General features: G+C 39.2%; 2 protein-coding genes across 7 annotated transcripts in view; one reads left to right on the forward strand and one right to left on the reverse strand.

Annotated features, from left to right (window-relative positions):
* Window positions 1-18,134, reverse strand: part of ETNK1 (ethanolamine kinase 1) — a 113,383-nt gene extending 95,249 nt beyond the window's left edge. For both annotated transcript variants that reach the window (XM_045829317.1, XM_045829318.1), the window contains exons 1-2: window positions 17,992-18,134; window positions 324-419 (exon numbers count right to left, since the gene is read on the reverse strand). The gene's annotated coding sequence lies outside the window, so the exon portion shown is untranslated. The remainder of the gene's footprint in view (window positions 1-323; window positions 420-17,991) is intronic.
* Window positions 18,135-18,270: 136 nt separating this feature from the next.
* Window positions 18,271-24,106, forward strand: part of C2CD5 (C2 calcium dependent domain containing 5) — an 87,773-nt gene continuing 81,937 nt past the window's right edge. For all 5 annotated transcript variants that reach the window (XM_045829201.1, XM_045829197.1, XM_045829199.1 and 2 more), the window contains exons 1-2: window positions 18,271-18,464; window positions 18,592-18,710. In XM_045829201.1, the coding sequence (XP_045685157.1) occupies window positions 18,621-18,710 (90 nt within the window). In that variant the 5' untranslated portion in view covers window positions 18,271-18,464; window positions 18,592-18,620. The remainder of the gene's footprint in view (window positions 18,465-18,591; window positions 18,711-24,106) is intronic.

The raw sequence follows: 24,106 nt of genomic DNA on the forward strand, positions 1-24,106 counted from the left end.
GACAGAAAGAAGAGAAAGGAGAAAGCAAGAAAGCATGAAAGCAAGAAAAAGAAGAGAGGAGAGGAGAAAAGAAAAGACAAAGCACTAGACAGGCTCTTTCTCAGCTGACTTGGCAGTTTCTAAATTTTATGGAGTGGGTAAATTGGTTGTTCATATTCTGGAATTTGTGCATTGTTTAAAAGTTTAGAAATACAAAGCTTTTTTTAAGTTTTCATTATATTATTCAGAGAGCCAGATATTTGAAGCAAAAACATTGTGACCTTTATAACTACTTAATAGAGAATGTTTAAAAAATCATTTAAAGCCCCCAAGAAGTAAGGTACCTATTTTCTGCTGGATACTGTTTCTGTAATTCCAGTCACCATCACCACATGACAAAGAAGGCCATCAGCGTGTTCTTCTTGTGGATGCGCTATACCCTGTCAAGGCAAGAAGAGAGCTGAAATGAGCCTTTGATTCAGTCAGGTATGATTTCTACTACAAAAACTATTTAAAAATAACTACTAAATGTTACCTTGTCACATAATAAAACACCTAAGTAAAAAGTACTATATTCTATAATTGACTTCAATCTCTAATTTATTTATTCTATTTGACCCCAAACAAAATTTTCCAAGAAAGTTTCAGACATTGTCAGTCAGCTATTTTTAACTTACATCTTACTTATTAAATCCTCATATGTTGTTACTCTAAGCCTGTAATAATTGAGGTCATTGAGGTGTACTTACTCTGCTAATCCCTGCTTATTTTTCACAAATAACTAATCTTTGAGGAATATCTCAAATCGTCATTTCTACTTCTGAGTCAGAAAATCAGAGAGTGAAGAAAATTGTGGATGGCATGAACTATGAGGAATATTAGACTTCAAAATGGGCAATGTAACAATCTCTTTTATCTGGAAAGAGATGGATTTGATACGCTGTTATTAGAAGTTCAAATAAGATGCCCCAAAACTTGAATTATTTGATTCTCAATACATAAAAAGTAGGAAGGATATCTTTTGTTTGTTTGTATGTCAGGAGAACCTTTATATACATGTAAAACTTTAATTAAAGGAAGCCTGCCTTTCAAAGACCTGGGTATTAAATGAATAAAAGAATGAATGAATGAATGAATGAATAAATAAAATTTAACTTTGATGTCATTTTAGGCATCAAGGTCATTTCACAAGGAAATAGTGATTAGGTCAAAACAATGGGTCCCCGTCATAGATGTACTTGTTAAACTTTGAAAACAATTAAGGCAAGACATTTCACCAGCAGATAGCTTTTGCCCTGTTGGAATGCTGCCTGAGACCACCACATTAGAGCCAGTTATCATAGCACAGGGAGGCAGGCCATGCAGAGGACCTCTCTGAGTCCCCTAGTTGACAGTGGGCATTCCAACCTAGCCAACTACATATGCAACTAAATGAGGGGGCCCTGCAAAACTGGCAGAAGAGCCATCCAACCAGCCCACAGGACTGTGAGGATAATAAATTCTTATTAAGTCACCATGTTTTGAGGTGGTAAAACAGATTGGAATAATTGAGAAAGAGACTTCAAGGAACTCTTCATGTACAAAACCCAACTCGTTTTTCTTGACTTTCACTTCACTTTTTGCAGTACTGGTACCTCCATTTCTCTTTTACTGCATTGAAACAGAGGCCTTTTTTTTTATTTTCTTTATTTCCCTCTCCCTGATAGACAGTGCATCTGAATCCTCATGTAATTGGCATTGTTGTAAAGCATGACTCTGATTATACCCCTTTCTACACACACACACACACACACACACACACACACACAAAATGGCTTCCTTTGCCTACATAATAATGTTCTTGCTCCTTAGTCTTATTTAACGTATCACCTTTTTTCCAATTCTGGTTGCAATGGGTATTTCCAGGCATTACCTATTTTTTTTTGAGTTATCACTTTTCTCCAAAAACCCAACTTCCGCCAAATTAGCCTAGTCATTGTTTCTAGACTATGCCATAAGCATGCCTTCTTTAATACTTTTGCTCTTCATTTTTAAAACATTTGGTCTCAACTGAAATCCCACTACCTAGATCTTTCTCATTCAAAAATGTCCAATACAAATTCTACCTTCTACATAAGGGTTCTTCCATAATTGTTCCTCGATTTTTTGAACTCTTTTATTATTTTATTGCTCAAATCATTCAGTTAACACCCACTATTTAGTCATTTATTATAGTTGTTTTTCATGTATACCTTTTATCCACATACCTAAATTGCAACACGCTAGGTCCATATCTGTGTACAGCAAGAGCAGAGTGGACTTTTTGGACACCTTTGACAATCCAATATGGAATCACTGTGAGCCATGACGGTTGCATCAAGTGCTACATCAAGACCGAGGTAATGGGCTGTAACAGAAATACCCTTGAAAGGGGCCCAGAATGCTGCAAACCACAAGTCTGCATGCTTGGATCAGGACTCCATCAGGACACTGATAAGAGTGGGACCTTCACCACTTGTGGGCTATAAGTACTCAGAGCTCCGACCACCCAATGCGCAAGCTTGGCTGTACCATGGATCATGCTCAGACCCCTGGTGGACTTCTACTCCACTGGACATGTGCCCCTAATTCAGAGGCCTGGCTTGAGACTGATGCCTTCTTCTTCACCTGCAGACACTGGCAGTGACTTCACACCCAATGCTCTCTACAGAATTCAGTTGTGTAAGCTTCCCTCTCTGTGTGTAATCTGCATGTGACTCTATTGGCTTATTAAGGAAGCCTCCCCTAATAAACCTGGCAATGTGGAAAGACACACTTGTTCCCTTGTTCACCAACAATATCTTATGCCTTGTGTAAACATACACTGTTATCAGTAAACATTACTTGATGTTGAAGGAGGCAGCAAGATTTGGGTAGGTGGAGAGAGAAGAGGCATTCTAGAGGAACAAGAGCAACAACTGAGACAATGTATGTTTTTTTCCAGAGATGGGAAAGATAATATCAGATAAAAAGTCAAATTATTACCTAACAACAACAATAACAGCAGCACTCATCTATCATTCTTTTCCTTGCTTACTTTTCTCCAAGGCACAATGGTACTTGTTTTTACCTGAATACTTTAATACTTGTGGGAAATATGATTGCTGAAATAGAATTTTAGTATTACTTTGTTGTTTGCAAGAACTGAGTTTAAGGGAGGAAAGAGGGAGAGTGTTCACTAACCATAGGAAATTACCACCATACCCCAGTCGCTTAACATGTAAAATTATAGGATCTATTTTATAACTGAGTTCTACCCCCTTCCCAGTTGCCTTGTGGTTAGCAAGGAAGGAAATACATCATAACACTGAGCAGGGTGGAGGAAGAGACAGACTTATAGTCAAAAGTTTCTAAGAGCTCTTTGAAAGGGGTACTGTTTACATACATTTGAACAGCTGAGTTGGTCAATTGAAACACTGAAGAACTATTTATGGGAGATCTTAACTTTCCCCAACAACTGACATACTGCTGTCTTCATTCAACAAATTCATTTATTCAGCAAATATTCTGAGTGCCCACTCTGAGATGGGCATTTTTCTAGAGGAAACATGCCTTACAATAAACAATAAACAGAAATTATATATACAAAGGTTGGAAAAAAGTAGGAAAAATAGATACCAAGAGAATACTGACCAAAAGAAAGCTGGTCTAGATATATTAATATAAATGAAATATATTTAAAGCAAAAATATTACTAGCAGTTCACTTCATAATGTTGAGATGTTCAATTCACCAGGAAGACTGCATAATTTTATTTCTGTATGCTCTGAATAACAGCCTCAAAATATATATGAAGCAGAAAAATGATAGAACTGTGATGAAAAATAAATCCACAATCATAGTAGATTATTATAGAAAAGCTAATTTTTTTACTGTCCCCTTTCTCCCTACATCTTTGCATTGCTCATTCCCTTCCTTTTGGAGTTTTTTTAAAGTTTCTTTTTTAAAATTGATTTTAAAGAGAGAGGTAAGGGTAGGGGGAGAGACAAAGGGAGAAGGGGGGGCAGAGAGAGAGAGAGAGACATTACTTTGTTCAGTCAATTATGAATTCACTGTTTTTTTTTCTTGTATGTGTCCCTACCACAGGTTGAAACTGCAACCTTGCTGTATTAGGACAATGCTCCACCCAACTGAACTAACTGGCCAGGGCTCATTCCCTTCATTGTTTTCAGATATTGCCTCAGAGAATTATTTTCAAGTTAGTTTATTTAAAATAGAGTCTTCTGCCCTGGCTGGCGTAGCTCAGTGGATTGAGCGTGGGCTGTGAACCAAAGCATCGCAGGTTCGATTTCCAGTCAGGGCACATGCCTGGGTTGCAGGCCACGGCCACCAACAACCGCACATTGATGTTTCTCTCTCTCTCTCTCTCTCTTTCTCCCTCCCTCCCCTCTCTAAAAATAAATAAATAAAATCTTAAAAAAGAGTCTTCTCATTCTTTATAGCATATATATGCTTTGCCCAGCATTATCCTATTCATTTACTTGTTTATTAATTCTTCCCCTACTAAGAGTATTCCATGAGGATAGCGATATCACCTTTCTCATCCACCATGAAATCTCTGGTTTTCTGAACAGTTTCTGAATAAATGAATAACTAAATAGTAGTGAACAATTGCTAGATTCTTCTCTGCACAGTAGACCCCCCCTTATTTGTGGGTGATATGTTTCAAGACCCCCAGTAAATGCCTGAAACCATGCAGAGTAACAACCCTATATATATTGTTTTTTTCTATACATACATACCTATGATAAACTTATGAATTAGACATAGTAAGAAATTAACAATAATAAAAACAATTACATTATAATAAAAGTTTTGTGAATGTGGTTTCTCTTTCTCTCTCTCAAAATCTTATTGCACTTTACTCATCCTTCTTGTGATGATGTGACACTTTACTCATCCTTCTTGTGATGATGTGAGATGACATAATGCCTATGTGATAAAATAAGATGAATGCCATAGGCATTACGACATAGCACTAGGCTACTGTAAGGGTTACGTGAATATAAGCACTGCAATATATGACAGTCTATCTGATGGATAATACAGCTATTAAATGACTAACAGTCAGATAGAGTATAGTGCATGGATATGCTGAACAAAAGGATGATTCATATCCCTGGCAGAAAGAAGTGGAACAATGTGAGATTTTACCATGCTTGTAATAAAATTTATCAGTCATTTATTTCTGGAATTATCCATTTACTATTTTTGGACCATGGTTAACTGCAGGTAACTAAATGCACAGAAAGCAAAACTATAGATAAGAAACTTTAAATGTGTTATCTTAATTCTCCCAACAATCTTTTTTTTTAGAGGAAGTGGTAAACCATTAACTCAATCTCATGTAGTAAATGACAGTCAAGATTTAAATCCAGGGATATTGCTTCCTTGTAAATCCTTGGCATTCCACTGGACTTGGGAGTCCACCATACGCTCTTCTTACACAGGGATATGACATTTCATTCATTCAATAAAAACATACTGAAATGCCTAGTGGGCATAATGTGTTAGGGATGCAGTGGTGAGGCAGAAATGGACAGTGCCTGATTTCATGGGGTGTTATATATTATTACCACAGAAGACATTACATAATTCTTGCATAATCAGTTATTTTGGTATCAGAAGGGATAACTTAAGGTACCTATGACACTACATAATAAAAGAAGCTGGGGATTCAGGGACAGTTAAGTAGAATAAGTGACATTTGGGTTGAAATCGATTCCTACTCATCTTTCAGATTTCAAACAGAATGTCACGTGTACCCCAGGCACAAGGTAAAATGCCTCATGGTAGAACCACTAAAGAAAACTCTTATTATTGTATACATCTCTGAAAAAGAAAGACTCAAACTATCTACAATGCTGTTATTATGCCTAAAAACCAATCATAAATATTTCAAAATATCCAGTTAAAATTAATATTTTTCTAATTGTTTCAAGAAATGTCCTTAAAGTTGATTTGTCAACATAAGGATCTACTCAAGATTCACCCACTACATTTGGTTGAATTGTATCTTAAGTCTTTTAAACTATATAACAGGTCACCATCTTTTTTTTCTTAAATGTATTTCTTGAAAAAACTGGGTTATTCTGGGTCATTGCCTTTATTTTGGATTTCCCTGGTTACATCCTCATGGTGTTATTTAACATGTTCCTCTGTCTCCTACATTTTCTGTAAAACTGGTAATTAGGTAAGAGACTTGATTAGATTCAGGGTCAATGCAGGGAAAGCAGGAAGACCTCACAGGTGTTGTGTACATCTCACTGAGTCAAGTCAGGAGACAGACAAGCCTAAGTGTCTCTCCTTTGGTGATGTCGGCAGCCACTGATCATCACGATTTCTTTAGGGATTGCAGATTGGTAATATTTTCATTTTACCATTGCTTATTTATTTATTTACTGGAATATTTCTCCATGGAGAAACTTTCTCTCCTCTATTCCCTCAAGTTACCCTAAGGTACAGTTCTTATAGGGAGAGCAAGATAAATACCTCTTCCACTCTCTTCATTTACTTTCTATTTTCAGAATGATGTATTGGTATCCTAGCGTTCTCCACAGGAATCAGTGTTTTTTTTCCCCTGTCATTGTTATCATTATATGGACTCTGGATTTTTACAAATTTCATATGTTCCAGTAAAAAATATATGTATATAATTATATATGATGTGTTCCAATTATATATTATTATATAATATTAAAATTAAAAATATATAATTCTGGATAGACAATACCAATATTATTACTAACAATATGATTATAGAAAACATTTATCTTTCTTTTTTAAATTGATTTTTAGAGAGAGAGAGACATCAATTGATTCTTATATGTACCATGACCCACAACCTTAGAGTATCATGATGATACTCTTACTAAGCAACTTGACCAGGGCAGATTAATATTTCTTTGTAATTATTTTTGTCCTTGAGATATGTCCCAGTAAGGATGTATAGATGTGATATTGTGACTAATAAAAAAATATATACTCGGTCTTCATCCCTGTTACTGGCATAGAGCCCCTAAAACTCTTAGAATGTCCTAAGTGGCAATAGCACTAAAAGGACCTTTTGTTCTAATATTTGGTCTTTGATCCTGCCTCAATCTGAGCTCCTGAAACTCTTGCCATTTCCTGGGGGACAGAAGTATCTTTTGTTCTAATGAGGCGACTCTGTTGGGATTTCTGGATGGTTCCTGGATGAGAGCTAGTTAGTGGAACAACTGAGCCATGATTAAAAGATTGAAATTTTCAGCCCTGCTCCCCATTCTCTTGAGAGGGAAAAGGGTTAAAAATAGTTAAAAGATCCACCACGCCTACAACGTAAAGCCTTCATAAAAATCCCAATAGTATGTGGTTCAGAGAACTTTCCAGGACTGTGACCACATCCCCATACCTCGAGGATGACATGGCTCAGCCTCACGGGGACAGAAGCACCTGTGCTTGAGAACCTCCTAGACCTCTCCTTATGCATCCCCTCATCTGACTGGTCATCTGTATCCTTTGTTATATCCTTTAAATGCCTGGTAAACATGTTTTCCTGAAATCTCATAGTCTTTGTTTTAATGATTCTCATGAGGCCCTGGCCAGGTAGCTCAGTTAGTTAGAGTGTTGTCCCGATATGCCAAGGTTATGGGTTCAATCCCCAGTCAGGGCAAATACAAGAATCAACCAATGAATGCATAAATAAGCGGAATGACAAATTGATGCATTTCTTCTCTTTCCCCACCTTTCTCTCTCTCTCTGAAATCAATAATTTAAAATAAATGATTCTTGTGAGATGGGTATGATAATGTAAAACAGCAGTTGGATTCAAACTCTTTCTGACAGAATAAATTAAGGTTACCTGCTTATATAGGTAAAGCTTTTTCTTATTTACATTTATGGAGAAAAGCAATCTTATGGAAGCTACAGTTAGATTTTGGGCAAGGGTGCTTCTATAGCCATTTGTACTTATAAAAAAAACTTAACCCTCACCCCTTTTTTCCTTCACTATTAGAAACTGAGGATGGTAAAGATTGGTGGACTAGGAACTATTTCTAGATCTGCATTTATGGTTTCACAAAGATTTGTAAGATAAGAACAACTGTTCTCAGTTCCTCAAAGAATTGAGTTGTAATTTAAGTGACATTGTAGGTTGATTTACCTGTCAATTATATATTCCTAGTTTGATTCTTTCCTTCTGGGTAGTTTTATTTCAGCTTAGGGGAGGAGGACTTAAAACATTCCTATCAGGCTCTGAATCATTAGCTTCCAATTTTGCCAAATTTCTGATAAAAATGTAATTAAATCCTTTCAATTGTCTCATCAGGTTTCAGCTTAAAACAAAGAGTAAATATTTCTGTAGGCATTCAACTATTCCATGGACTCAAGAGGGTGTCATTTATCACCATCCAGAGTCATTCCCTCTGACAGCCTGCACGTCCCATGAGGGCAGAAAGCCACACTCACCCCTAGGACACAGGTGAGAGCTAGAACTAGGAGAACAAGAATCAATAACCAATTGGTCTAGATTTGGGAAAAAGGGAATATGTGAAATTTTATTTCCCTCTCTCTCTACGCTTAGTAGATAGGCTATTTACAAAAACTTTTGAGAATCTTTGCTGGGTTTAAGAAATCCTCTAATCATGGCCCTTAGATTGGTCAAACCAAGTAGTAAAAAGATCCAAGGACAATCACCTGTGAGAAATAACACTAGTTTTATAGTTTTTCATTTTAGGTACCTTTTATCTCTTTAACATTTCAAGCTTTTTAGAATAAAATCTTTCAATGAAGCTATAATTTTTTTCTCCTTAGCACATCTAATTAATATTGAAGGATAGATTTATATGCCTTCTGTTTTATAATATTAGGCAGGGGAATGTTCCCCACAGTGAGGGACATTGTCTTTTCATAATACAAACAGGTACAAGAGACACTTCACTAAAACCTGTTCAAAATTTACCAATTCACCTATAAACTTTTGCCTTAATTTCATCAACTCTTACATTCTTAACTGTAGCCTCCATTAGGACTCTATCAATAAGTTTTGGTTTTACAATACTGGATAAGAGATGTGTTTCTAGACAGACATAATCACCATTCCCATAAAATATTCAGGTAAAGTTGACATAACTTCTTTACATAAGACTTGTTATTAAAAATCCCAATTTTCATAATTTTCTAAATCCTTATATATCTATATTCTTTTAATCTAACTGTAGCCTGAGTCAGGGCTTCCCCAGTGGGTTTTGGCACCACAGATCACGGACATCTCATATCAAAGAGTTCTGGAAATTTCTCTTTTCTATCCCCTGACCATTTTACTCATTCTAATGTGAAAAGGCTTTGGGTCCTCAGCAAGGGATCCCTCCAAGAGACCTTGGCCCTTTTGTCAATCTTTAACTTGATTAACTTGCCTAACTGTGGCTGCAGGCAAGTTCTGGTCAGGTTTTCTCATTGTAATCTCTGTCTTCCAGCTTTTTACATTTCTCCAAACTGAAATAAATAGAAGCAGACTTGTTCAGGACCTTTTAATGTTGAGGGACTAAGAAAAGGACATTCTGGCTCACTCAACCTTAGGCAATACTGTATTAAAACATTTGTTTTAATTTCATTTATATGCATTTCATTGATCCAAATTTAAGGAAATAACCATCTAAAGGTATCTACCTTTCCCCGGCTGGATAGCTCAGTTGGTTACAGGGCTGTCCCAACATACGAACGTTGCAGGTTTGATCCCTGGTCACAGCACACACAAGAATCAACCAATGACTGAATAAAAAAGTGGACCAACACAGACTTCCAGCCAAGATGGACTTTGCCTCCTTGAACAACCAAAAGAAGGACAGCAATGAATTTAAAAACAAAACAAAAAAAAAACCCAGAACTGCCAGAAAATAGAACTGTATGGAAATCCGATAATCAGGTAAAGAAGAAACATTCACCCAGACCAGTAAGAGGGGTGGAGACATGCAGCTGGGGCAGAGAGGACTCACGGTAAGGCAGTGGCTAGAGGACCAGGATGGGCAAGATGGCAGCTGGTGGTTGGGTGGTCCCACATTTGCATGTGGATAAACCAGGAGGAACAACTGGGAAGAGAGACAGACTACATAACCCGGAGTTCAGCATGGGGAAATAAAGCCTGACTGTAAAAACCTGTGTGGGTTGCAGCAGTGGTAGAAACTCCCAGCCTCACTGGAGAGTTTGTTGGAGAGACCCACAGGATCCTAGAATGTACACGAACCCACCCAATCAGGAATCAGCATCAAAAGGGCCCATTTTGCTTGTGAGTAGTGGGGGAAATGACTGAAATCCGGCAGAGACTGGAGCAAGTGCCATTGCTCCCTCTCGGACCCCTCCCCCACATACAGCACCACCACGCAGTAACATGGGTTGCCCCACCCTTAGCATACCTAAGGCTACTACTGTAACAGGTGCCTGGAGACAAAAAAAAATATCACCCAAATGAAACAGATCAAAGCTCCAAAAATTGAACTAAGCAATAAAGAGATAGCCAACCTATCAGATGCAGAAGTCAAAACACTGGTAATCAGGATACTCACAGAAATGATTCAATATGGTTACAAAATAGAGGAAGAAGTGAAGGGTATGCAAAGTGAAATAAAGGAAGATATACAGGGATCTGACAGTGACAGGAAGGAAACCGGGACTCAAATCAATGATTTGGACTAGAAGGAAGAAATAAACTTTGAACCAGAACAGAATGAAGAAACAAGAATTCAAAAAAAAAATGAGGAGAGGCTTAGGAATCTCTAGAACAACTTGAAACATTCCAACATCCTAATCATAGGGGTGCCAGAAGGAGAAGAGGAAGACCAAGAAATTGAAAACTTATTTGAAAAAATAATGGAGAACTTTCCTAATCTGACAAAGGAAATAGGCTTCCAGGAAGTCCAGGAAGCTCAGAGAGTCCCAAAGAAGTTGGACGCAGGGAGGAACACACACCAAGGCACATCATAACTATATTAGCCAAGATTAAAGATAAGGAGAGAATCTTAAAAGCAGCAAGAGAAAAGGGGACAGTTACCTACAAAGGAGTTCCCATAAGATTATCAGCTGATTTCTCAAAAGAAAACTTACAGGCAAGAAAGGGCTGGAAAGAAGTATTCCAAGTCATGAAAGGCCAGGACCTACATCCAATATGACTCTATCCAGCAAAGCTATCATTTAGAATGGAAGGGCAGATAAAATGCTTCCCAGATAAGGTCAAGTTAAAGGAGTTCGTCATCACTAAGTCCTTATTATACAAAATGTTAAAGGGACTTATCTAAGAAAAAGAAGATGATCAAAACTGTGAACAGTAAAATGACAACAAACTCACAATTATCCACAACCAAACCTAAAAAAAACAAACACAAAAACTAACTAAGCAAACAACTAGAACAGGAACAGAATCAAAGAAATGGAGATCACATGGAAGGTTATCTGTGGGGAGGGGGAGGGAGGAGAATGGGGGGAAAAGATACAGGAAATAAGAAGCATAAATGGTAGGTACAAAATATACAGGAGAAGATTAAGAATAGTATGGGAAATGGAGAAGCCAAAGAACTTATATGTATGACCCTCAGACATGAACTAAGGTGGGAGAATGCTGGTGGGAGGAGGGTGCAGGGCAGAGGGGAATAAAAGGGAGAAAAAATGGGATAAATGTAATAGGATAATCAATAAAATATACTTTAAAAAAAGTAGAACAACAAATCTTTCAATTTTTCTCCCCCTCTCTTCCTCTCTCAAATCAATAAATATACATACATATAAACATACTGCATTTTGTCATGTATAATGCACAACCATGTTTTTGAATGAGTTATACATGGAGTTATTATACCCATGCATAATGCGCATCCTTATTTTTCCCTCAAAAATTTGGGCAAAAGAGTGCACAACATACATGGTAAAATACAGTAAATGAATATCCACCATGCTGGAACAAGCCCTGTGATTTTCCTTTCTGTTTTCTCTTTGTTTTAACCCTGTATGTATATATTTTTAAAAGGTATCTCATTTTGATTACTTGATTTGGCAGCCCCTGCTTTTTAAGTACACTTTTGAATGATCTAATTGGAAAATTCCTCATAATAGAGTCTAATCTTAGGCCATAATTTCCTTGAAAGCTGGCAGCAGTTTGGCAGGACGCTAGCTGTATGTGGAGCTTCACCCACATGTCTGTCTGGCCACGTTCTGGAGCTTCCAACACGACAGTTAGCAACTTGAGTTCTTAGGACATAAAAGTTTTAGGCTGCCTTTCAGTAAGATTTTGCTATTATTTCCTTTCCTTCTTCTTAAGTGCAGGACAATTGTACTTGCAATGTCTGAAGGCAAACAGGAAGGGGTCTGAGTAGACACTGATTTTTTTTTCTAATTTCTGTCCTTTTATCTTATTAAGAAACCTTGATGACTAGCCATTATAACAATATGAGAGCTCTCTAAAATGTTTTCTTTCTTTCCAATTTAGAAGTTTTTCCAATTCAAAGGACCCATCATCTGGCCTTCACAAGTAGGATCTTAATAGTAACTCAAACCAATAAGAATTACGGATGCAAGATGGATCCCCAACAGAGTGCTAAAAGATACAACCCTCACAGGATAAAGTTCACTTTGAGAGTTAGAAACAGCCATTCCAAAACAGGGAATCACAGGTCCCTCCTCATTTTTGCATGGGATGTTAAGATTCACCACATTTGGATCCATAGCCTACCCACGTCTTGGCTGCCTGCCAGATGCAGACGCATCCTCTCACTGATGAAGAACAAGAACAAGGGGCCGTTTTTACCTTCTCTGGGAGGAAATGGGTAGACACCAAAAACTCCTTTGAGAGCTTGGCATGGCTGGACATAGAGCACAGTGCACCCTGGCAAGGATACCTTCTGGATAGTGGAGGCCAGAGAAAAAATATTTTCACTAGTGATAAAGGTCATGGTGTCAGGACACATGACAAGATGAAATAAGAGAAACCAGACAGAGAAATAGAGAATTAATAAAACCTATGAGTGTTCATATAAAATAACCAAGGTTTCACAAATATTTTCTCCTGCTAATCTAAATTTAGGAAAAACAAACAAACAAACAAACTCCTACCACTCTGCTTCCACCAGTCTCTGCAGGTACAGATCCAGGAGTCTGACTTGGCAAGAATTCTTAACCTGCCAGCTCATACTAGAGGCCTCAGGGTTGTTTTACTGTGGCAGCTTTGGGGTGAGCAGTAATCAGCTGGTATGAAGTGCTACTGGTAGGTGAGAAAGAAACTTTCCTTTACCCTTCTAGGTTCTTTTGTCTGGTCTAATAGTCAAATCTACACAAGGCAGATTAACAAGAGAAAATAACCAAATTTAATTACATACATATGTATGGGAACCATACATAAATGAGAGAGACAGAGAACCCACATACATGAGAGGTTGAGGGATGAAAAGATAAAACGAGGTATATATGGCTTTCTAAGCTAAGGATAAGATAAAGGTGCTTTGGGAATTTAGAGGGGAGGAAGGTCACTGCAGGACAATAAGAAGAGCAGATGTTCAGTAATTAGTAGTTTGCCTGCCATATGGTATGGATGGGTCAAAAAGGGCAACACCCCTATTTAAATTGTTCTAGGTAATTAAGCTGGGCAAAAGTTTCTCTTGAGCTTGCAGGGTCTCGGTTGCCTTTAGCTTAAAATAATTCACAGACCACAGAAGCACATATAGGGATGGCTTGTTCTGAACACTTACATCTTGATCTGAATTGCAGTAGCTGCCTGCGTGTATGGTGCTGTGCTAAACTACTTACTCCCTCCTGTGATTAGCACCACAGCCGAAAACAGTTTCGAAATCCCTTATGCAGCTGCCTGGAGCAGGCTGAGCAGGTATTATATCACAGTAAGCTGTACAGGGGTCCATAGACTCAGCTCACTTTTATTCTCACATCAATTCCAGTTATTAGTAACTGCCCTACTTGTCAGTGTTCCTCCTTTAAATAGTATACAGTACATCCATAGTGATGTTAGCTTATATCTAGCTTTGCTTTCCAAGGTATCCTATATACTTATTGGACTACCCCTCTGACAACAGTAAAAGATTTAAAATCAACAAAGGGTTTGGGGAATTATACATTAATGTAATTAATCCAATTAATGTTACAATTAGTGTCTCTGTGAGATAATAGGATCATAAAACTCTATTAGTACCACCTAATCAGCAGAAGAAAAATGGTATACACAAAAGGGAATACAGTGTTGGCGTAAAACTTTTAAGGGTCAGGCATATAACTTGGGTCTCATAAACTGAGGGGAATTGGGACCTACTGAAATGGAACAACCCATTTGTACAATTCAGTTGAAATAAAACAATCTAATACCAGGTGATACTGTAACACAAGGTAGAGACATCACAGTTTGACTTTAAATCCAACAAGGCAAAAATAAAATAAAATACAAACCCACTTCTTAGTATGTCTCTCTGTTGAATTTCTGAATATTTTTTACTTTCTTAGAAAGAAAAGGGTCTGATAGTAAGGGAGTGTGTCCTGATCTTTGGCAAAAAAATTCCCCCAAAACAGTGATACAAACATATTTGTTATTTCAAAAGATCACTCGGGCTGCTTTATAGTGAATGGATTTGAGGAAAGCAAGAGTGGAAATGGGGATACCAGTCTTCCAGGTGATAAATAATGGTGGAAATTAGATGAATGTGAGAGGTCTTTTTGCACTATAAACAATAAGCCTCAGTAATTAATTGGGTGTCAAGGATAAGCAACAGGAAGAGTCAAAGATAATTGTCAAATGTGGCTAGAATTTTCCACAAAGGCCTTAAGTAGACATACGTGGAAAACCTCCAGGCTTTGCATTTGCAGGACAGGTTCCAGAAGGAAAGTCAGGCTCAGTGCTGGCACAGAAAGCAAGCCAAGGCTTGGAACCTGCCCATTACACCTGGGTGGCTTGGCTCACTGAGTGCAATAATGGGCACTGATACAAAGCAGTGTGTGCCACTTCAATTACCTTTTAATTGAAGATAATTGGGGAACATTTTACTCAGTCTGGCCATTATGCCCACTGTATATCACACACACTTTTATGAGGTACAAAGGAACCAATAAGAAAGTGAATCTCCCTAGCTGTCTATTTAGCTTATTTTTACCATATGATTTGCTTCTTTAGGAGTAAGTTGAAACAAAAGTAACTTAACTAAGTTTAAGCTGTCATTTGTATACAGCCTCAAACTTAAACTACTGTGTTTCTGGCTTGAGCACTTGACCATGTGGCTGCTGTTGCTGCTGTTTGAAACGGGGAGCATGTTCTCGCTGTGTCATTACTGCAGTTATGGGAGAGGTCAAGTTCAGTCTTGGATATGTTGACTTTAAGGTCACTTTCATACTCCAAGTGGAAATAGGAACTAGACAGTTGCATATATTTGGAGTCCAGATCCCAGAAGAAAGTTGTGAGCTAAAGATAAAAATGTCAGAATCCTTAGCTAAACAGATAGAGATTGAATGTATGGGCATGAATGAGATAACCTAAGGAGAGAGGACTGTTAGAAGAGAAAAGGGCCAACAATGGAACCCTGAGAATAACACATATTTGTTGAGGACAGTGAACAAGGTTAGAAGAAAGATGTACATAGCGGAACAAGTCAGAGAAGCATGGTGTCTGAATACCAAGAGGAAGTGTATTTCAAGGAGAGCACAATCAACAGTGTCAAATGCTACTGAGAGTCATAGAAAACAAAACCCAGTGGAATCCCTGCATTTAACAATCAAAGACTATTGATGGCCTTAGTGAAAGTAGTTTTGGTAGAGTGACAGTAGCTGAAGCTAAACAGGAATTCAGGGAGTGCCTGTGGCATGAGAGGGCACCAAATACAGACGGCCTTGAGAAGTTTAACCTGGAAGGGGTGAAGAGATATTAAAAGGATCATTTTAGGATGTCAGAAAAGAGAAAGTGAAGTAGTAAATTAAGAATATATGTTTTAATTGTCCCTCCTATTTAATTCCACAAGCATTTTTTTGATCACATGAAGAGTACAGGGCAGGGAACTAAGAGTTGAGAGATGAGTAGACAACAGTCCCTCCCCTGAAGGTGCTCAAAGTTTAATAAGGTGGGGAGAGACAGATCAATAATCATGTACAAGGGCAGCACAATAATAGATGTGTTAGATTTAGTGATAGCAGTGGTGGTAGGGGAGAGTATGCTTATTAGAAAGGATATCAGGAAGACATTAAAGTAACTTTTAAACTGAGTTACAAATTCTTGTTTGCTAGGATGACTATGAGAAAGGCATCTCAGATGGTCAGAAGAGCCTGGCTTATGGGAAAACTACATGCAGCCTTTACAGATCATGGGTTCTTAGAATCACAAGGTTTAGATATAAATCTTGCCTCCAACGTCACCAGCTCCATAACTTTGGCTTATCATCATACCTTTGTAAAGCCTCAAATTCCTTATCTAGAAAATGAAGTCCTGTCTCTTAGGGCGGCTTAAAAGCTGTGAAGCACTTAACCAGTAGTTGGTATACGGCAAATAATCAATACACGTTAACTCTTGTTATTATGTAACATCTAAAATGCAAAAAGAGTGGCAAGGTATAAAGCTAAAGAAGAATCAGGAACCAGATTATGAGAGATTTGTCACAACAGTCAGTATTGTTCCCAGCATTAATTAAAACAAACTGCAGTCAGGCTTAATTCAACTAAAAAAAGTCTCCAGGAAGCATCTTAATTATAATCTCCCGTTGATGACACCTAAGGCAACAGGTATGTATAAGTACCTTACAGCCTACTAATTAGGAGGCTGAGATTGCCAACCTCTAATTGTTCAATGTGCAAAACTTTTTTACATTAAAACATGTTGTAATATAATGCATTATTTCCCATTAAGATTGTTACTAAAATTCAATTTTCTTATTTTTTCTTTAGACATATTGGTATTAAAAAATAAGCTGGTAATACAGTAATTCTTTGATTTTAGTAAAAAGGCTATTTCAACTCTCCCACCAAAATACACCAGTTAACCTTTCACTTAGTGTAGCTGACCTTGAGGGTTTGGTAAGGGCATTCATTTTAAGGGTAGAGTTAAACTCCACAAAAAAAACTGCAGGTCTAAGAAAATTTTCATGAGGTCTCTACCCTTTCCCTGGTTTGAATTGATAAAGGTTTCTCTAATCCTGAAAGTCAGCAATTTATCTTTTAGAGTTTTATTTTGAGGAAGCCTTATTCTTTTCTTTCGTTTTCTTTTTCTCTTTCTCTCTTTCTTTTTGTTTGGGAGAGTTCAGCTTCTCAGATATGTGAACAGTATTCCCTCCGCAGAAGATTTTTTTCCTTGAAAAGATAATTCTGGGTCACCACTGCCTGGAGTACTTGATTTAACCTGTTGAGTGTTTTTGAAGTTAAAATCATTATCCTGATTCCTTCATTTAGGAATTTTCCTTTACTGGTGAAACCAGTGGTATAATCTTTCTACTGGAATTGTTAATAATGATTTTGTATATGATATATGGCACGTACAGTTTAGGCTGTTTTTGTATGGAGTGATTTGCTTTACGTACTGTGCGTGCTCCTCGATTTCCCTCCTCTTTTTCCGACAGTCAGAGCCTATAGACTATGCCTTACAGCATATATATCTATGAAGGTCCTGAACTCCTGCCAGCTATGTAGATCATGTCTTTAGGCTTGTAGGCAATAAACACAAGCCTGAGATGATCTCCGAGGACAGGGTAAATTCCTTCAAGCAGTGGCTTTCAATTTCAGAGTTGTTGCGTTTTTTGTTGTTGTTTGGGGTTTTGTGTGTTGTTTTGATTTTGGCCCAAGACCTATTGCAACACCTGTATCCCAGTACACAGTAGAGGTATATGTGACTCAGTAAAAAACGTTAGTCAACTCTCCGACATTCCCCGAAATTTCTTACTCTATTTCATATAAAAACGTCACCCCTCCCAGGTAGAAACCAGCTAAGTTGACGTTAGGAATCACTAACAAGTCGTTAAAGGCAGATTGGAATCGCTCCTCCAGCTGTCTTCCGTTACAGACCTTGGGAAATGCGGAGCTTGCAGTTGGAAAGGCAGAGGTCCATGGACAGGGCCCTGAGCTGCACAAATGCTGGGCCTCAGGATAAAGCCGGTTTTCCTCCAGGAAAGCAGCACCACTCTAACCTACAGCACAGGCTCGGTGGATGATGCAGGGCTCACCCCATTTCCCTGCCCTCCAGCTTCCTCCAAGTCCGTCCCTCCCCCTTTATCTTTACAGTGCCAGGTAATTTCTCCCCAGCAAAGTGGGCCGAGCGCCGAATGATCGATCCTTCCTTTTCACCCGAAAGCCGCCATTTTAGGGGGAGGAGAAACACTAGGACCTGCGGCAGAGGCTCTACGGGATGTTGACTGGCTTCTGCTTCTATTGTTAGCTATGTGGGGCCGGGACTGAAGAACCCACTGCGGCCCCTCCTCCTACTGCCTCTCCGGAATGAGGCGTCGGCTCCCCTGCAGGACGACCCCCTTCCTCCGAGAGTGAGTGACGGCCGGCGGCGCGGCACGCCCCCGGGCGCCCTCCGCTGTCAGTTATCCCGCGCGCTCCCCGCGGCCCCTCCCCGCAGGGCCGGGCGCTCGGCGCAGACTCGCTTGTTTGTTTCTGCAGGAGCTTAAGGAGAGGCCCAAACCGAGACGATGCCGGGGAAGCTGAAGGTGAAAATCGTGGCCGGGCGCCATTTGCCAGTGATGGACCGAGCTAGTGACTTGACTGATGCCTTCGTGGAGGTTGGTGCAACGTCCTGATGCTCCAAACACAGGGAGCGCCAAGCCCTGTGAAGGATTCTACCAGTCTTGGCCCCAGCCCCTCTCAGCCCATTCCCTTTCCGACAGTCCTGTGTGCCTGGCTTGTCCAGCCCTCCCTGCAACCCATGTGACGGGTGCACGGCTCACAGGCGTCTGTGGCACACTGCGCCTCGCGGGAAGGTGGTTACTGCTCTGCATGCTGGGGTGACCCTGATGTCAGGGCTGATTACAGGCAACCTGCCAGTGAGGAGTTCCCAAGGCGTGGCCGCGGGGCACCGAAATACACATCACACACACCGTACACACGCCCTTCTTTTGGGGAGGGTGGCTCTTCACACCAGAGTGATAGAGATGATGTTAAAGAATGTAGACATATGTTTGGACACTTGGAGACCTACAAGGGTAGGAGATACACTCTTTACCATAGTATTTTCTGAATCTCAGTTAAGTTCTAAAACACAATGTTAACACTTTCTGCTCTTTGTCTGAGCTGGTAGGTCTGATGAGCTGTTTCAGGTTAATGTAGTGCCTTGGGGTAGGAAGTCAACTGAGTGCCATATATTTAAATTGCAAAATTGCCTTTTAAATTTAATAATTAGTTTATAACTCATGCAAATTATCATAGGTCTAGGCCTCTGAAAGCCATAACCAAGTCTATGAAAGAAGCCAAGTAAAAATTGTAATAAAAATTGACATGATGAGCCAGAGGATTAGAACAATAATCATGTAGCCTATTAATGCATAGAATTGATAGATGCATGATAATATGCCCTTGATTTTATCTTAATATAAAATGTTCTTGATGTTCCATAAAGGTTCTCTAACCTGATAACTGCAGTTTTGCCCCCAAAACCTACCATGGTAATTTAAAATATCACCTTCTTTTGAGAAGCAGTTACTGAGTATGTTCTTGGGCCAGATGTTAGGTAATGGGGATACACAGATTTCCAAGGCGTAGTCTTTGCTTTCAGGTAGCTCGGAGACCGCTGCAGTTTAGGTTAGTAGCTAATAACATGTATTGAGTCTTTTTTTTATCCTTACCTGAGAACATGCTTGTTGATTTTGAGAGAGAGGGGAAGGGAGGGAGAAAGAGAGGGAGAGAAACATTGATGTGAGAGAGAGAAGTCCATCGGTTGCCTCTGGGACAACTCCCTGAGGACTGACTGCAACCCAGGTATGTGCTCTGACCAGAAATCGAAGCTGTGACCTTTCAGTGTACTGATTGACCTACAACCACCTGAGTCACATGGCCAGGGCTATTGAGTCTTTTCATTGCCAAGTCTATGCTAAGTACTTTTTAAATTTCTATTTATTGATTTTAGAGAGGGAAGGAAGGAGAGAGAGACAGGCAGACAGATAGAGAAAGAGACAAAACAGTCTTGCTATGGTATTGTTAGTATCCCATATTACAATTGCGGTAACTGAGGCCTAGGAACAGTAAATAATTTGCCTAAGGTTACTTACCCTTGTCAATCTCAGTAGCCTCATTGTCTGTTATCTTAATGTCTGTTATCTTAATGCTGCTTCTCCAGGCAAGATGATGATAGAATGTGGAGACCTAATTCTGTTTCTCATTTTAAGGAGGCTTCCTAAAACAGACATTTGAGCTGGGTCTTGAGTGACACTCAGGATTTTTACCAGGCAGAGGGCACATCAAATGCACAGAATAGGATATATGGTATATTTAGAAGGTTTGGGATGTGTCTGGAGTAAAAGAGTATATACATGGGTATGGAAGTCATGGGTGATAAGTTTGAAAAGGAAGGTTGGAGTCGAGCTTCATTGTTCATACTGAAGAAATTTTCCTTTATTCTATAAGCAGGGGGTTAGCTGAGGGAGCTTTTTGATCAGAGATGAAATAATATCATGTTTGGATTAGGTGGTTTATTTGTAGGATGACTTGAGTGATGGACCGGACAGACGAGAGATGAGGCAAGGACAGCAGTTAAGAAGGTGGTTGATGCCCGTGTAGGCAAATATGCACGTATAGTATGGCAGTGGGAATAGTTTGAAAGAGGAAGATTTGAGGGACATTTCTTGTTAGCTTTAGTAACAAAGGGTTTTTGCTGGTGAGGCAAGGGTTGGATTCAAGGGTGACTCATTAATTCCTTCTTTCCTAAAATAGGCATTGGGTGTCCCCTATTTTCCAGGCCCCACGCTAGTCACTGGTCTAGCCGATACAGATACATTGGTGAACACAATAGGCTTGGTTCCTGTTTTTATGAACCTTACATTGTGGTGGGACAGACAGATACTAAAAAAATAAAGAAGTGAATAAATATGTAATTACAAGTTGTGGTGAGTGAAAGAAAACAATGAGAAGAGAATAAGAGGGGACATCTACTTTAGGTTGAGTTATCAGGACTGGCCTCTGGGAAGTGTGAATTAGGCAAAGACCTGCTGGATGGGAAGGAGATGCCAGCTGCTCAGGGTTGTCTGTATAGAGGAGTTTGGAACAAGAGAGCCTAGGGGAGGAGTCTCAGCAGAGGGAAGATCCTGAGCAGATCTACTTTGTTTTAGGAAGTGAAAGATGTGTGTAGTTGGTGTGTTTGTAAGTGAAGAGGAGCGTCTATATCTGTAAGATAAACCTGGTTAGTCAAAGAGTCAACCTTGCAGGATCTCAGAGGCCCTGGTTAGGAGATTGGATTCTGTTGTAAATTCAGTGGGAATCAGCTGTTAAGATGAGCACTTTTGTTGCTGTCTGAAGAAGACTGAAGAGGGGAAAGAGCTGAAGTAGGCAACTAGTTAGGACATTCTCTAGTATAAAAGGAGGTGGTAATGAAGTGCTCAGAAGGAGGAGGTAGTGGATGAATTCCAGATGTGCTTTGAAGATAGACTCTAGAGGATTTGTTGATAGATTAGAGTAGGGACCAGGAAAGGGAGACTAAAAGATGACACCTAGCTTTCTGGAGTCCTGGGGTCATTTTCTGAGACTCCATGGGTTTGGTGGTGACTGGGTGGAGAGTCACCTTCCCTTTGGGCATTTATTTTTGAGATATCTTTGGACCTTCTGTTGGAGTGATCAAGGAGAAACTTGAATTTGTGACTGTAGTGTTCAGAAGAGGGATATGAGTTAAGAAGTGAGCTCACATAGACCAGTGCTTCTCAACTTTGTGAGAGATCTAGGGTCCCCTTTATATAGCAGGTATTTTGAAATCCCCCTTTACTATCTTGGCACAATATTAAATAGTTAATATAACCTATATATGTTCACAATTTTAAAAAATCAACAGAATGCTTTAACTGTAATATGACAAAGAAATAAAATTATTTTTTAATAAGTATCTCAATATGGAAGTATTTGTTCATGACCACAGTAGGAGCCATGAAGTAATCAGATGAGTCCATGAGTATTTAGTGAGCCTTTATATAAATCACATAGTATACTAGATATCATATAGTGCACCAGGTATACAGCAATGAAAAAAATAAAAAATTTTTTAGTCATAGAACTTACATTTCAGTGGAAGTGGGGGTTCATAAAGAAGATAATTAAGTGAAAGATAAAGTATGTGAGGTGGTGAGAAGTGCCCCATGTGGAGAAAAAATAGAACAGGGATGCAGGATAAGGGAGTGCCTGACCTATATGTAAAACAACAGGAATATATGACTGCTCCTTAGTGAGGCAGCTGGGTGTTTTGGGGATCTCAGGCCTTCATTGCCACTGGCTATATGATTTTCCAAAATAGGGAAAAAGAGAGTTGTCCCTTAATGTACATGGTGGTTGTATTTCTTGATAATTATATATATTAAAACCCACACACTGCTTTTATTTATAAAACTGAGGTAGTTATGTTCTAGATAGATTTTTTAGCCATGTGACTGTCTAATAGGACATTTGAAAGTTACGGCATGAGACAAGCCTTCATTGTTGGGGACTATTTCTTGCATTGCAGGGTACTACCATCTCTGGCCTTCCTCATTAAATAGTACTAAAACAACCCTAGAAATGTCTAAAGTTCCCTCAGAAGTTGGTTCTGTCCCCTTTGCAAGTCTCTGACCTGGGGGAAAAGAGAAGGGGGACAGACCCCTGAAACACTTGACATTCAGTATTTTATTAGAGGTGGAGGACTAGGGAAAGGAAACTGAGATTGCCAGCCAGTGGGTAGGTGATAAATCAGGAAAGTAATGTCTCAGAAGACAAGAGAGGAAGTTTCTAGAAAGAGGACTTTCTCAATTGCTCAGTGGCACTGAGAGGTCAAGTAAGAGGACAAAGACATCGCCAGATTGGATAACATGGACGTTGCTGGTGACCCTGACCAGAGGAGTGATACAGAAGCTCATACTGCAGTGAGTTCAAGAGGGTTAAAGTGCGGGGAAGGTGAGGAGGTAGGAGTGGTATAACTGGGCCACTGTTTCAGGAAGTATGGCTATGATGGGGACAGGAGAAAGTGTGGTGTTTGGCAGAGTACAAAGCTTTTTATACTTAAAAAAAAATCAGTTGGAAGATAATAGGACATATTTGTGTGCTAATAGGAATAATGCAGCAGAAAAGGACAGATTATTGCAGGAAAAGGGGGATAATGAAGGATTATAATTTAATAAAGGGATAAATTGTGTGAGGTAGACTGTAAGTACTTTGTAATCTCATTGGAGAGGGACATAATGAAGCCTGGGCTGGTGATGAGAAATCTTTGGTGGGTTCGAATAATGGTAAAATTTTCATAGGCAGAAGGGAAAAGGGGGGCATTTTTTTAGACAAATAGAACAAACTTAGTAAAAGCAAAGGTGAGATGGAGTATATGTATGTAATGGAAGGCAGGGTTCTTGTTAAATAGAAATGGGAAATAAAATTTGGCTAGGCAGGCAGGGACACAGATGACTGGGCTGAAAGCAAAGGGGAAAGGGATGTGCAGTGGACGTTTTCTTAACCAACTTCCGTGGACTGACTTGTTACTGTCCCAGTGCTCTACATTCCTTTTTTTTTTTAAGATTTTATTTTTAGAAAGAGGGGAAGGGAGGGAGAGAAACATCGATGTGTGAGAGAAACATCAATTGGCCACCTCTTGCACAACCCCTAGCTGGGGACCCAGCCCACAACCCAGGCATGTGCTCTGACTGGGAATCAAACCCAGTGACCTTTTGGTTTGCTGAATGACACCCGACGTGCTGAGCCACATCAGTCAGGGCTACATTCCTCCTATAAGCACATTCTTCAATACCCCATGCAGTTAGATTATTCTCCAGTGTACTTGTGTGCCTGCTTTTCCTATCATTTGGGTGATGTACTTTAGCAAGAGGCAGTTGTTTATGCCAACTCTATTATTGTAATTTATTTAAATCTTATACAAATTGGTGAAATAAGATGATAGTGCTACATAAAGACTTAAGGATGTAGTCACTAAAAATTACTATTGAACTAGACAAAGAGTGTAAAA

Source organism: Phyllostomus hastatus, unplaced genomic scaffold (genome assembly GCF_019186645.2).
Source record: "Phyllostomus hastatus isolate PE091 unplaced genomic scaffold, TTU_PhHast_1.1 phas_scaffold_93, whole genome shotgun sequence".
Taxonomy (NCBI): Eukaryota; Metazoa; Chordata; class Mammalia; order Chiroptera; family Phyllostomidae; genus Phyllostomus; species Phyllostomus hastatus.